A 14504-nucleotide genomic window follows, 5' to 3' on the forward strand; every position below is an offset into this window, starting at 1 on the left:
TTATCCCACTGCCAATACCAGTCACCCCCCCCCCCCCCCCCCCCCCCGCCCGTTTCCCCCTACTGTACATCACCTACTGTACGCTAAACTCCATGACTCACATCAGTACACAACACGGACGACTTCTTAAACCTAAGCCCGAACCATTTATCACTCCAGCACCATTCAACAATTGACTATAACCCTCCATAAGTATCCTATCCGCTGACATATCGCCATCCAGAGGACCAGCAATCTCTCGCCAAGTGCCCCTTCTTCAGCCGGCCCTCTCTGGGGGCTACCCCCGGAAAGGCTCCAGGAGCCCGGGCCCCATAATTCACCTCCCCAGCTGGTTCACGGCCCGTCTCTCCCAGAACAGCACATCTCCAGGACTCTGCGCCAGCTATCTCCGCTCTGCTTGTCTGTCTCTGGGACTCGCTCCGTCTGACGAATGGCTTCTTTGTTCTACTGCCTCTGTGAGGGATGGTGGAAGGGCTGGCAGAGGCGGCGAGGCCCCAGGGCTCGCCGGGGCCCCCCGCTGTTGCCAGGGCGTCGGTATGGGGTGGGTTTCTACCGCTGTGGGTCTCGGTGTTAAGCTGAAGGGTGGATGTTCGAAGCGTTTGAGTGTAGATTCTTTTACTTGTGTCTTTAACGTTTTTGTGATCGCTGGTCTCAGAGGACATGTTAAGGGTGCGTCTCAATAGGCATGTTAAGGGTACGTCTCAATAGGCATGAGTGGCTCCTGTTCCGTGTAGCTTCTTATTCATCTCCATTGACTTTGGAAGACAGAAAGGACAAACGCAATATGTTGGCATAATGTGAGCGTCCACATACAGAGGGCTAGGTGATGAAACAGGGAGAATAACGTTTGTATAAACTTAGAGGACACATGACCAACTTTATTGATACCTGTCTGAGTGTGTGAATACCCTATCAGTGTGACTGTTTTATAGCCTGCGTTTCATGATACAGATTTTTTTTTTTTATATCAGGCTTTTCCTGTTTCTTTAACCCGCGCACGTTTCTAGCAGTACCAACACACGTGCTCCTCCACGTGCAAACGCTGTAATTGCCCTCACACGCTGTAATTGCCGTCCTGGAGGGACAGATTTTTTTGTGCATGTTTTGGAGGTCAAGGTCAAGGTCAACTTTATTTATATAGCACATTTAAAATCAAACGAAGTTGCACCAAAGTGCTTTACAGTATATAAAAATAAAATAACAGACAATACGTACAAAGAATACTGAATATAAAACTGCACCGAGAATCAAGAGGAAGAGTAAAAAAAGTCCGTCCCTATCAGCTGTACTCCGCTCTTCCTCCCTCACTCTTATCACCATGGGGGGGCTGATCTCAACTATGCGGACACGTCGTTCTCAAGGCTATGACCTCTGGCTACTGTTTTATATGGTGTGACATCCGCAAGACAGCGCGCAGAGGCAATGGAGCAAGATATTAATCTGAGCTTAATGGTGAACGAACGCCCCCTCACCAGCCTCTCTGAGAGGTACCTTCCTAAAACAGGTACCTACCTGTTTTAGTGATTCTGAAACACACCACGAGCCACAGATATAGTTACTTATTTAAATGTGACGATTAACTAAATGAAAGCGTTTAGCAGTTTAGGCTAAGCATTCGGGTGCAGGTTAGAGGGAAGGAGAGAGAGGTGGGTGGAAGCGGTAGAGAGAGGGAGAGAGAGAGAGAGAGAGAGAGAGAGAGAGAGAGAGAGGCATTCCTGGGTTTTGACGGATGACTGCTGGGCTGCCCATTTTTCATGCTCTGGCCTTCTCTACTGAAGTGGGGGGAAGGGGGGGGGGGGGGGGGTACGGAGGAGGCCCTTGTGGGCCACAGGTGTTCCGCCAGCAGAGGGGCCCCTGGGCATATTAGGCTCACACAAGAGAGGGAGAGGTGGGAGGATTAAGAAGGATATTTGGGCAGGCGAGGTTTATCAAAGGAAAAGAGCAGGAGACCAATTCTATTAGTCAGATGAGGGCTGTGGAAATCTGCATTTATATTAAAACACAGTAAGAAGTGGTGAAGTAGGGGATATGAGAGTTCATACTTGAGGACAAAGAGAAGATGAGGAAACAGAAGTGTAAGTTGTAAAAAGACAGAGGTGGCGACAATCTAGGTTTAGGGTGAGAAGGGCGTCTGAGGAGCAGATTGAGGATGGAGGAGCAGAATGTGGTGGTATGGTTGCAGAAAGAGTATCTGTACATAAGATGTACCTGGTCTTCCCTTTAGACCACGTTTTATAGATATTCTGTCTCTCTAACACAAAAACACACCCACACTCCCGGTCTAACTAAACCCATTTTACAACCTATCTTCTTTTGGCAAAAATGGGTTCAAATCCCAGGTAAACTCACAAGCGTTCCATTCTTGATCCTGAAGTTGAACTCTCACTCTGAAGCCTAATATGATTTGTTGGCATGTAAAAACTATGCAAGGGAAATGTTTTAGGCTTGATTCATACGTAAGCTACGCTGACGCGGTTGTGAACACAGGCTCTATGCAAGTATTTTGGTTCACTCTGAGCGCGCAGGGGTCACTGCAGGGGTCACTGCCTTGCGTCCCTATCGGTTCACGTGAAATAGTACTTGCGCTCGCGTTAAGTTACAATTTTTAGGCATGACACGTTGCTACGCAAGGACGTGTCAACGTCACCTTGCGTAGCCTTGCGTAGCTCGTGCTAGCGTAGAGTATGAATGGGCCTTTAGTCATTATAGAGGTCTGTTAAACGAAAGAACTTGATGCCTGTGATAAATTTTATTTTTTAAATCTACTCTTAAGGAGCTGGGAAAGACGCTCGGTCTTTCTCTCTGTGGCACGTTTCATGTTTAGGTGAAAATGCCATTATGCGTTACTATGGAAACTATGGAGATATTAAGTGTTAGGTGTTGAAAAGCACAATTATAATTCGGGTTGCAAACTTCTGGGAATATTCGTAAGTTGGAAACTTTCCATGGGAATTTATGGAAATTAACAGGAATAAACTGGAAATTTGGGGGGTTATTTATATTTTAACTGTATGTACCTGTCATATACAATTTTTATATACATATACAAATTATTTGTATATACAATACATATATGTTTTTGTTGTTGCCATAAGCAGACATGCAGGCAAGTATTTCTAATACAACTTAAGAAATAAAAAAAAGGCTACTCTACAACCCTGCTGTGATGTGCAGGATCCTAGGAATGACTTCTGTGCATGTGATGGAGGAATGCACAGGGCAGCGTTGAAATTCAACAGAATTTTCATTCAATCTGATTATTTTAACCAAGATCATGCTGCGAAATCTAGAATCGCATTTTATGTTTTTTTTTCCAACTAGGCCTACTTCTAATGCATCGTGTTCAGGTGCAGCTGCCCACCAGGGACCGGCGGTCTCGCCAGATCCGAGTATGGCCGGATCCCAGAGGGAGGGGCATATTGGGCCGCCGCTCCCCGAGGGTGGTCAGTTTAATCTCGGCTCCAGGGTTCGTCGCACCACAGCGACCCAGTCTGGTGTGGGAGTTCTGGTTGCAAGCTGAGAGAGTCAAGCTGTCATCTCTCCCCTTTGCTTCGCTAACCAGCTGGGCTGCACAACGAATCCTCAACAGCTAGTAGGGAGTAATTGGACACTAGGTCAGGGTGAATTGGCTACTAAATTGGGTGAAAATGGGATAAAATCCTAAAATAATTATATATAAGTTCCCTGTTATAGGCTATTTTCCATCCCTTTGCAACCCTAGTTATAATGCATTCATATGTCTAGTGATATGCTCCCTATTGTTAATATATAATATGAATGTGCTTATATGAGGGGTTTCTTATCCTACTGTAGGCCCTAGATACTGTATCACAGTACTGAAAATGTGTCAAAAAATTAAATATCTATGTACATTATGTAGAGGTATTGAATTACATGTGGCTGGTCTTGAAGGGGTGTTCTTTAGTTTATTTTCTAAAAATGTTTTACTCCGGATAAAATCCTCTGCTTCTAATTGCATTTGCAAAGCATTCTTGACGTTGTTATAGTAGTTTACACGGCTTTGCATCAACTTTGGCCAAGAGTGCTACAGTATAGCCACACACTATAGATACGATGGGAAGGTGAGTTACAGAAGATTAGGTGATGTTATATAGAATACATATTTTGTTTTTACTAGTTCAAAGCTTATGTAGTCACATCATTTCTTCAGTTTTGTAATCACCCAAGCCAAATAAGCTGTTTCACCATGGCAGGACATTTTCCCCACCATTTACTGTAATCTAGGCCTACTCTTTCCCTCTAAAACATAGTGATGAATATGCTGGCTTAAGTGGCCATTTCTCTTAGCATTGTAATACATCAATAAAGACATTAATACGTGGCTGTCTGTTGCTTGTGTGTTTATTCATAAATTGTCACACCATCATTTATTTTCATGATGTCTGATACACATTGGCTGTGACAGATACGGTGTAGCCAAAATGTTTTGCTTTTATTTCTTCTTATAAACCATTATTCAAAACAATGAAACATGATTAATATAGCGTGAGATTTAGCTGTGGACACCATCATTACAGCTAGCCTATACGGCCGCCAGAGGGCGTTTTCCAAATGTTATTTTCTCTGTCAAGGCATCTGTCTCCCTCTACTGTTAATGTAGCAAGCTACAGTTTTTTGGTTACATTCTAGTGTTTCGTTGGCCAGACCCCTGCGTTAGGACACGCAGTGTTGCGCTGTATCCTAATCTGATATATATTTAGTCTCGATACGCTTCCTTGCACATATAAAATGTCACATCTCTACAATAACACTAGTGCAGTTTTGACATGTATTTACTTACATATATGTTCATTTCACCCTTTTCGCTATCGTGTCACGGTGGCCGAGAGGTTAAGGCGTTGGACTCGAAATCCAATGGGGTTTCCCCGCACAGGTTCGAATCCTGTTCGTGACGATGTTTTATTTTTCGTCGTAAGTATATGTACGACTGCACTTTTGTGCTAGGTCATAGTATTTTAGCTGACAAGTGGCATGGAACGCTGGCAATTATGCAGCAAATACATATAATAGTAGAATACGCTAGTTCACATTGGATACAGTCCATGGCCTATTCTTGTTTAAAGTAACATGATGCTCTATCTGATTTGTAACAATCCTGTTTGTGTGGATACAGAATTTAACTTTAATTTATTTTTTTCTAGAACATATAGACAAACCATTCGAATGTCGGAAACAACCCCCAACTGAAAAGCAACAAGAAATGGGATAGAATACAGCCTAGCCTCACAATGCTACCACTACAATCAACTGAACTAATGCATACCCTTAATGTGTGCTAAATTACACTGCCTGTGACTAAACAACGTTGCTTTTCCGCACGTGTCCTCGTCGTAGATGCATTTGGTCCTCAGTCAACTTATCTGTCCAATCGCGTTGGTTGTTCTTACCGTTTTCAACTATAATGTCCATTGTCCAATCAGATTATGTATATTACAAATGGCAATGTGGCATGTACCAAATCCCAGTTACCCCTGTCGCCATTAGTATGGGTTTGTAGCTAATTTGAATGCATTTGTAATACGATTGTGTATCTGAAGATTAAGCATAATGCTTTTATTGTACATATTACACTTGCAGTCACTAAGACGTTGCGGTTTTTACACCATGTAGTTTCTCGCGTATCCCTTTTTGGTGAAACAAAATGGAGTAGCCCAAATATATAAAAATGACCGGTGTTACACGTATATTCAGTTTGGGGCATTGTTTCAGCAACGGTTAGAGGAGTGAATCTTGTGTAGCTTTTGTTAATCTAGAAGAGCCGGGGCTTTAGCTAGCTACCTTAGGTTTGGTATAATAATCATTAGTGCTAGCTATTAGGATCACCTGTACTGTTTTTCAAACAACTTAAGCGGCCATGACTAGCAACAGAGACACATAACAACTTGTGAAAGCAGAAGTTGTCCAGCTATTAACGTCAGCTTGCTGCGAGATAGCCACTTGCGCCATCATCGCTCACAAAGAGGCACAACATAGGAACTAGCTAGCATAAGTCGCTGTTTGCCGACATTGACAATAATACGTCAATTCCTGTAAACCAGGATACCGTCAGCCAGATAGCTTTGAATCCGGCTCGCTAGCTCGCTCAATCAATGCCCACACGCAGTCAGAAGGGATCAGTCTTTGTGAAGCTCACCATTGTGAGAAAACACAGACAGCGGAGGGCATATCAAGACAGAATTTATTTACGAGTCACTTGTCGGGCAACGCCAAAAGAGATAGACTAGCTTGATAGATCTTGTCTTGCCCGTTTCCTTGATTTGGGACAATTTCATACAATTCTAGGCAGACTAAATGCCAACAAGCTAGCTGTTAGCACTAGCTAGTAAAGAAGAAAGATGTCCAGCCAGAGAAGCAACCAGAGGTGGACAGTCTTTCTATCTTTCTAGTCACTGAAAAGCGAAAGCGCTAGCTGTCTTTATTAGCATTAGCTTACTAGCTAGCCTATCCGTTTCCACTTTCCTTGGATGGCATATGAGTGCACGGAAACACATAACTTGGCTAGTTAACAAGAGGCTAAACAATATTGAGCTCAACCTACTTTTTAAATACTCAGGCTAGGTAACAAATTGGTGGACTGGCTAGATGAGTCAATAGTATTCTTGTAGCTAGTTAGCTGCTGGGCTAGCTAGCTATCAGTTTGCCTACAAGCTCCACACGAGCTACAGCTAGCTACAGTTGTCTCTCTGGCCAAGTATTTTCCCAGCTAACTAACCCAGTGCCAATTAGCCACATCTTAAAGATGTCGAATCCCACAACCGAGGCTCTGTTCTTGATAAAAGACGTGAAGCCTGGATCGAAAAATTTGAATATTGTATTCATTGTTTTGGAAATAGGTAAGTTACTGTACATGTCAATGTGTTCCTCATGCAAGTCGAACTGGTTTCTGTTTTCTTAAAGGCGCAGCAGTGCAGTTGTGTAGCTACTGGGTGCAATCTGAGTCAGCTTGTTTTTAACTTAGGAAGTTAGTAATGGGATATGGCTTTTAATATGCCCTTAGTGTATCATGATCAACCATGGGATATTGGATATGTTGTTGTGTTGCCTTAGCCTTAATAACATGATAGAACATATTAGACTGTGCTTGCTCAAAAGCAATTATAATCTTGAATTACATGTTCAAAACTCAAAAAATTTCTTGTATGTGTTATTACATTAGGGCGGGTGACCAAAACCAAGGATGGCCACGAAGTACGCTCTTGCAAGGTAGCGGACAAAAGCGGGAGCATCGCCATCTCTGTGTGGGACGAGCTGGGTAGTCTCATTCAGCCTGGGGACATCATCCGCTTGACCAGAGGGTATGGGAGCCTCTGTCATTTCCTCGCAATGAAATGTGTTATCAGGAAAGGGAGATACCATACAAATTAAGATTACATAGACTTGGATAAAAGGCCTTATAATTATGCTATAACCTAATCTCTACCATTAAACCATTATCATTTTATTTGATTAGTCAATATTAAAGTCGCACTGAAATGAAAAAAGCATTCTGTCCCATTTTGGTTCACATAATTGGTCATAGTGTTCACCTATTCAACGATGTATGCCCAAAAAAAAAAAAATCTACTTTTGTTGTAATCTTATATCAAAGTATATAATTTCTTACTTCCTGGAAAACGGTAGGTCACGTGCAATGACGACAACAGGTACCTTAGATTTTAGGCCAATAATCTCACGACATCCACCCGTCAATCAACGCTATCCTTCTATCGAATCTGTATAAAGTTCTTAAAACCCGTCCACTTGTCAATGTTCCAATCAAATTCCTCTAAACATATGTCCCACCCTCATATACGTCAAACTACGGAAATACGTCAAACTACGGAAGTTAGATGATCTCAAACGTCCGTTTCAGTGCGACTTTAAGTGTAGGTCTATTGTCTTTAGATCCTAAGTCAGACCATGTTTTAGTAAGTACGTCAGAAGGTGGAATGCAAGGCACCTCCTATTATTAAAACAAAACCAGCTTGTACTTGAATAGAATTCCAGTTCATTTCCTAATGGGATCCACCTGTGCAGTCCTGAACCTCCACCCCTCTCTCCTCCACCCTTTCCCTGTCCAGCTATGCCTCCATGTGGAAGGGCTGCCTGACCTTGTACACCGGGAGAGTAGGAGACCTGCAGAAGATTGGGGAGTGAGTAGAGCTGATCCCAATCAGTCGACTATTTGGTCACTTTGCATTGAGTCGACTTAATTAGTTTGCACACAAATTAAGTCCTTATGAGCAGACCTGTCCATTCCGGAGTCCAGGGATGGCACAGCCTATGGCGTTCTGGTACTGAAATTATGTTTATATTATGCTAATATTATTTCAATTATTCAGCAATGAGCAAAAGAGAGCAGTTATAGTATGAGTATTACTGAGCACTGAGAAAGAACAGTTATAGTGTAGTTATGACTGGACACTGATTTGGAGAAATCTGTTTAGACATTTGAGGTAACCAAATGTGTTCCACTTGCCGGAACCGCAACCACTGGTGTAAATTGTGGCTCAAATGAAAACGCCAGTAGCCGATTTGTCTGACAATTCGCAAGTCACAGCCATGTCCAACTAGCTGGCTGTGTTTACATTTCAGCTAATGAGTGTTTGCCTGTTTTTTAGCTAAACTGAGAGCCAGTTAGCTCGCCGGGGAATTTACAGTAAGTGCAGTTCCCTGTAAACAGTCGAACATGCAAACGACTGTCAACCAAGATTTAGTTAACTTAGGGACAGCCCTTGGAGTGAGTGTCCATCCTGCCGTCTATTAATACCACCAGGAAGTTCTCGCCATTGGACTTCTGCCTACCACATGTCTCCTTCATGCGCTGCACTTCTGTTGTGCCCTTCTCTGTTGAAGGACTGTGTGCAGTCCTTCCATATGCTCTTTGCGTCGACGCTGTGCTCCATGTATTCCACGCATGTGGGTAGTATTAGCATGGGCTAAAATGAGCTTTATCTAGATTTCTTACACCTTGTCCTGGACCCTCTAAATCCCTAAAGGCCACGCGTAGTGGCCGCAGTTGTGTTTTACATCACAAAATGGACAGGCCCACTCTGTGTGGAGCTATAGTAAAATGGACAGGCCCACTGTGTGGAGCTATAGTACAGTGCAAAACATCTCAATTTAAACCAAGGAATGCAGCAATACCATGCACACTAGAATGTATGTGTCGTTATGTCTGTTTTGTCTTTTTTTTTTTTTTATGGACCTGAGCTGTCTTTAATAAAGTTTCTACTACAACTACTATAGTCATTTGTAGGGGAAGCCTTGCCCTCACTTTGATGTTCGTCTTTAACAAAGTAATGTAAACAAGGGAGTGATGTACAGAGTGGCGTTGATGCTCTTATGTGTATACGTTTATCAGAAATGTGTTGCCAATGTAGTTTCCTGCAGATGGACCTAACTGCACTCATGCAAATGGGAAATGAATACCTCCATGAGGTCATCTGTTTTAACTGGCAATCTCCATCTGAAGTCGTAGGATCTCCCCCTTGTACTGATATGGAATGCTAACTGTCGCTGCACAGCTCCCCCCACTGTCTAGCCAACTTGAAATGTTGTGACCATAAGAAAGAAGTGAACAAGCGTACATCCTTTGAGAGATGTCTGTGTGTGTATATATATTATTTCCACTAGATGTATTTATTACACCACTTCTTGCATTTTAAATCCTTAAGTGCACACTTGAGATGAGAGAGTACATAATCAGGATACTGGCCTTGTTTTTTGGCCTACAGTATATCTGCTAACGGAAATGATGGCCTATTATTCAGAATTTCCCCAGCAATGCCTGAGAGATGACACGCTGACTCATAATGTGGTGTAAGTGGCAGTATGCCAGCCCCGGTACACACTCAGATTGCACATGCCAAGAATAGCAAGGAAAATACCTACAATGATGTGCCTTCTTTTCATTTAAAAAGTCCTGTTTTAAATAAGCTTTATTTGTAGTATTGAATAGAATACACTTGAAATTGTTGAAGGATCATCAATATGTTTCCCCTATATGACATCACTTGATGGCAGGGAATGAAAATGCCCAGTTAGGTTATTGTGTGCTGTGACTGTCGACTGACTATCGAGTGTCATCCAAAAACTCTGCTCTCTCTCCCAGGTTCTGCATGGTCTATTCTGAAGTGCCCAACTTCAGTGAACCCAACCCAGATGCTCTACCCCAGACCAACCAGCAAAACAAGATTGTGAGTTCCACCAACCCCCCAGCCATCTCCCCAAACTGCTCACATCTTGCGAGATCAAATTGATGCCAAAGTATTGTGCGCATGGGAAAATTGTACGCGTAAAAAAAACGCTTGGGTGTGGAAAGGTTTCTCATTACAATCACGTCATGATTTAATTAACATTAGTTGTACAACTTCATTGCTTACGATTACAAGTTTTTCTTGTGCTTAGTCGTAATTGTCCTTTGCAGGTTGAGCCTTGAAGCTGCAGACAATCAAATAAATAACAAATATAAAATATATATAAACTATTTTAAAAGTGTTGTTGATGACGAATGGCTCCTATGAACTTAACTCTATAAATGGCCTAGTGTTGCTAGAGAACACGGGTCTAGTGCTTCCCCAATGGAATAAAGTGTTATCTTCAGTAATGTTAGTGAGGTATGATGATAATGTTGTTTTACCATGTCTCTTTTAATTTCTGTCGCAGGGTAAAAGTGATCAGAATCAGAGAGGGAACTCTCCACCCAATCAGAATTCAGGTACACCTACCCAGCCAGGTAAGTCAGGTGCAGTTTTTTGCTGACATAGTTGCTGTTGGAAGCCTTTATATGGTTATTCAAACATGCTGGGGTCAAGGAAAGTTAAATTTTTAAATCGTCAGTCAGTACTGAAGTTCATCCGATAAACGTATGAACTGAAGTGAAAATGACCTCAACCTTGTCAACGAATCAAAATGCTCTCCTGGTGTGATTTTGTAATGTGATGCAGACCCTGTTATGACTGCTCTTCCTCCTCTTCCTACAGGTAACGGTGCCATGCAACCTTTTGCCAATAATAATTCTCCTGCCAACAACCCCCGTGACCCTGCCTTTGGGGGCGTGGGGCGACCCAACGGCCGTTCCCCCGGCAACGGAGCCCCTCCAGTGACTGTCGGGGGACCCCTTAATGCCTCCAAGCCCTCGGTCACCATTAGCAACGGCAGGGACCCCCGGCGTGCCAAAAGATGAAATCGGGGACGCCATAAACGACTCCCCCTTTCCTCCATTTTAACCCCTCCCCTCTTCCCATTGACCTATCAGAAACACTGTCACTGAAAATACTAGTATCTGATCTATCAGTAGGGTATACAGGTTAACATTATTTGTTTATTTACTTGAGCTAATGTGCCAGTCAAGCCATCAGTTTGCAAATTCTCTTGACGTAGACGCAACACTCCAGTAGGACTTGTAAAGTGCAAAATGGTGCACAAAAAGTGACCCCCTCCACTGACACCGCCACCATCAGGGCCATTTCCTGTTCTGTGCCAGTTTTATTGAACACCCCCTCATGCGCTCACACACCTGCTCCTCCTCCCCGCCCATTGTGTTGGCTGCGACTGTACACCTACTTGAACACTTGATGCACTTTCTTCTCTTAATTTATAGCGGACATGTTGCTGTCATTTGATTCAGGATTCGTTCACTGCTGTTTTGAGGACAGGAAAGCCTCAAGGAGGCAAAAGGTGTCCTCGGACCGAATGGACTAGCAAGGCGTACTTGGAAGGGTCTCGCCCTTCTCAACCAAAAACCTATCAAAAGTGACCATGTGAAAGGAAAGGTGATAGTTAGATTTTTAACTGTAGGTTGATTTAGATAAGTAAAGCTATGGTTGTCATGAGATCAGAATTTGTTTTGTCATCAGTTGTGAATGATAACTTCATTAGCTGGGACCACGTAAGAACTAGCAAAAGGGTTCACCAAATAAATCTTAAAATAATTTTGGTTTTTCTGTAGTTTTTGATTTTTAGGAGTAAAGATAAGTGTGACGCCTTTTTTTTTTGTCTCAAAACAAGCCAGTATGTTGGAAATTATTTACACTTGCACACTATCCAAAAAGTGGAGCTCTTTGGTTTATGAGTCAAATTCCCAGAATGTGTAGGCCTTATCACGGCAAGAATATTAAACACAAGCCATAATGTTCAACGCCATAACCTTTATAATGCATTTGAACTTGCATATTAACTTGGACTGGCTTTTAAGTAGAAATACCTACAGTAGTCATTTCTAAGATGTGATGTTAATTTTTAATCAAGGGTGCCCTCTAGTGTTCACTTCATCCAAAAATTTAACTTTCATTTAGGGAAAGAAGCTATTGAGGAGTGACGTGTTACATTCCATAAAGTTGTCCTTCCTGGGTACCCTTCCATCCAAAGTTCACCTGCATTCATGGATTTGATAGACTTTAGGAGGTGGAAGTAGGAACAACTTTCAAAACTGACTGGGAGTGACTGTTTTCCATATGCTATTATAACATATCTATCACTCATTTAGAGAACTTTTGAGAATTGTATACATTAACACACCACCAAAAAAGTGCACCTGATCCAACAAGCCCTATAATGCACAATGTCAATATGCTCCAGAAATAAATCGCCATAATGTCCTTCTCATTAGGAGAATGCACAGGCCCTATCAATTCAGTCCATGAGAGCCAGTGAGCATCTGCTTCCTGCCATGTTTTCAAATATATTTGTATAGCTCATTTCATACACAGAGAGGCAGCACAATGTGCTTTACAGAGAGCAATGGGGGGCAAGTCCCTATTCCAGAGGGAAGCAAAAAAAAAAGAGTTTCATCCTGGGGCCAGAAAAGTGAGCTGTAAAAATTATTCCCTGACATCTCAACGAGAAAATCTAGCAAGCTCCTGGAAAATGTCTATTGGCTAAGAACATTTACAGAGCAGTAAACATGGGCTTAATAGCTACATCATAAGAGAGACATGACTAACAGTAGAGTGCACAAATAGTTACAGAGAAGTTGCCTACATGGTCAGCCATTATGTGTTAGCTATCCCTGTAGTCTCTAATATGATATTTGAGTGAATCATAACAAAGCACAGTGAGCACTTAGCAGAACAGGCTCATAGAGAATGCAGCAAAGCAGAGGTGGGGAAACAGAAAGCAGAGAGACAAGGGGTGGGGTTGGCTGGATAGGGACAGCTGACGACAGAGTGGGAAGGAGATGGACACGAGGAGGCACAGCAGGGGGCCTTCCAGGAGCCATTTGGCATGTTTTGGCCTTTGAGACGGTAAAGTGCACTAGGCTACTATTTCCCTCATCTCTAATCTTCTCTAGCTTGGTAAAGCTCTTCTGTTATTTTCTGTTTTACCTCACAGACCAAGTGAAAGGAAAAGCGAACGCAGTGGTCTGTCCAGTTTCACAGGCTAAACTTTTACACTACATCATTGTCTTTTTGTACTTTTTATTTATTTTTTATTTTATTTATTTTATTTAACCTTTATTTATACAGGTAAAAAACACATTGAGTTCAGAAGACTCATTTACAAGTGTGACCTGTTCACAATCATTCAACACTCGTTACACTAAGTTACAAACAACAGGACAGAATTACAAATAAAACATACAGGACTATGTGTAACAATAACAACAATAAAAGTCGGAAGTCTAAAAGTGCAAAGTGCATGGGGGATGAGAACAGGGGAGAGTTATCTTAGAGTGCAAGAACATGACATTGGCACACTCACTAAATCAGGCAAGTAGTCGCTTAAACCTTTTGAGAGAGATCAAATTGGACAACTTAAGACTCAGCTGTAAGGAGTTCCAAGAGGAAGGGGCTGCATATGAAAATGCTCTTTTGCCTCTCTCAGTACGGACCAGGGGGATGGAGTACGTTATGATGTCCTGAGAACGAAGGCCGTAGGTGGAGTGTTTGCGCGAAAGGAGAGTAGATAAGTAGGTGGGAAGCAGACAGCTTATACAGCTGTAGCCTACTGGCAGGTTGTGTTTCATAAAGCACTAACTATCCTGCATATCATGATTCATAGCCTACATCCACTTTTCCCATAAGTGCTAGTTTGTTACTTTCCGTTATTTCTTGATTACATTACATTTGTCATTTAGCTGCTGCTTTTATCCAAAGCGACTTAAAATAATTGCATTTAATGTAGGAAAAGCCAATGTAGGCTACTACAACTTGCCAGAACTCACAAGTGCATCTTCTTTCTAAAACAAGTGACTAAGAGCATAATCTAGCGCTGAATGCAAAGTGCAAGAATAGCAATCTAAAATACAAAAGGTGCTTAAGAAGCAGGATCGTGCTAGTACTTCTTGAAGAGATGAGTTTTGAGCCTGCGGCGAAAGATGAGGACAGAGAAGAGCTGTGACCGTGTGGATCGACCGCAGGGAGAGATGGGGCAACCAGTCGCCCTGAGGTAGCAGAGCGTAGCGGTCGGGAGGGGGTGTAGGATTTGACCATGGCCTGGAGGTATGAGGGATCTTCTCCTTTCATTCCTCTAGCCCAGGCATTCCCAAACTGTGAGGCGGG

General features: G+C 42.6%; 1 protein-coding gene across 1 annotated transcript; it reads left to right on the plus strand.

Annotated features, from left to right (window-relative positions):
• The first annotated feature begins 5820 nt into the window (after nt 1-5820).
• nabp1a (nucleic acid binding protein 1a) lies at nt 5821-11774 on the plus strand. The gene is made up of 6 exons (XM_084452249.1): nt 5821-6854; nt 7178-7316; nt 8082-8153; nt 10115-10199; nt 10669-10738; nt 10986-11774. Exons 1-6 carry the CDS (start codon nt 6761-6763, stop codon nt 11186-11188), a joined length of 663 nt encoding a protein of 220 aa, XP_084308375.1. The 5' UTR covers nt 5821-6760; the 3' UTR covers nt 11189-11774.
• The last annotated feature ends 2730 nt before the right edge of the window (nt 11775-14504 follow it).

The sequence above is a fragment of the Borostomias antarcticus genome (assembly GCF_949987555.1).
Source record: "Borostomias antarcticus genome assembly, chromosome: 17".
Classification (NCBI taxonomy): Eukaryota; Metazoa; Chordata; class Actinopteri; order Stomiiformes; family Stomiidae; genus Borostomias; species Borostomias antarcticus.

Coding starts and splice junctions, on each gene's coding strand:
- nabp1a (XM_084452249.1), top strand. CDS start 6,761: ATGTCGAATCCCACAACCGAGGCTCTGTTCTTGATAAAAGACGTGAAG. Junction 8,154..10,114: donor GACCTGCAGAAGATTGGGGA/GTGAGTAGAGCT, acceptor TCTCTCTCCCAG/GTTCTGCATGGTCTATTCTG. Junction 10,200..10,668: donor CCAACCAGCAAAACAAGATT/GTGAGTTCCACC, acceptor TTTCTGTCGCAG/GGTAAAAGTGATCAGAATCA.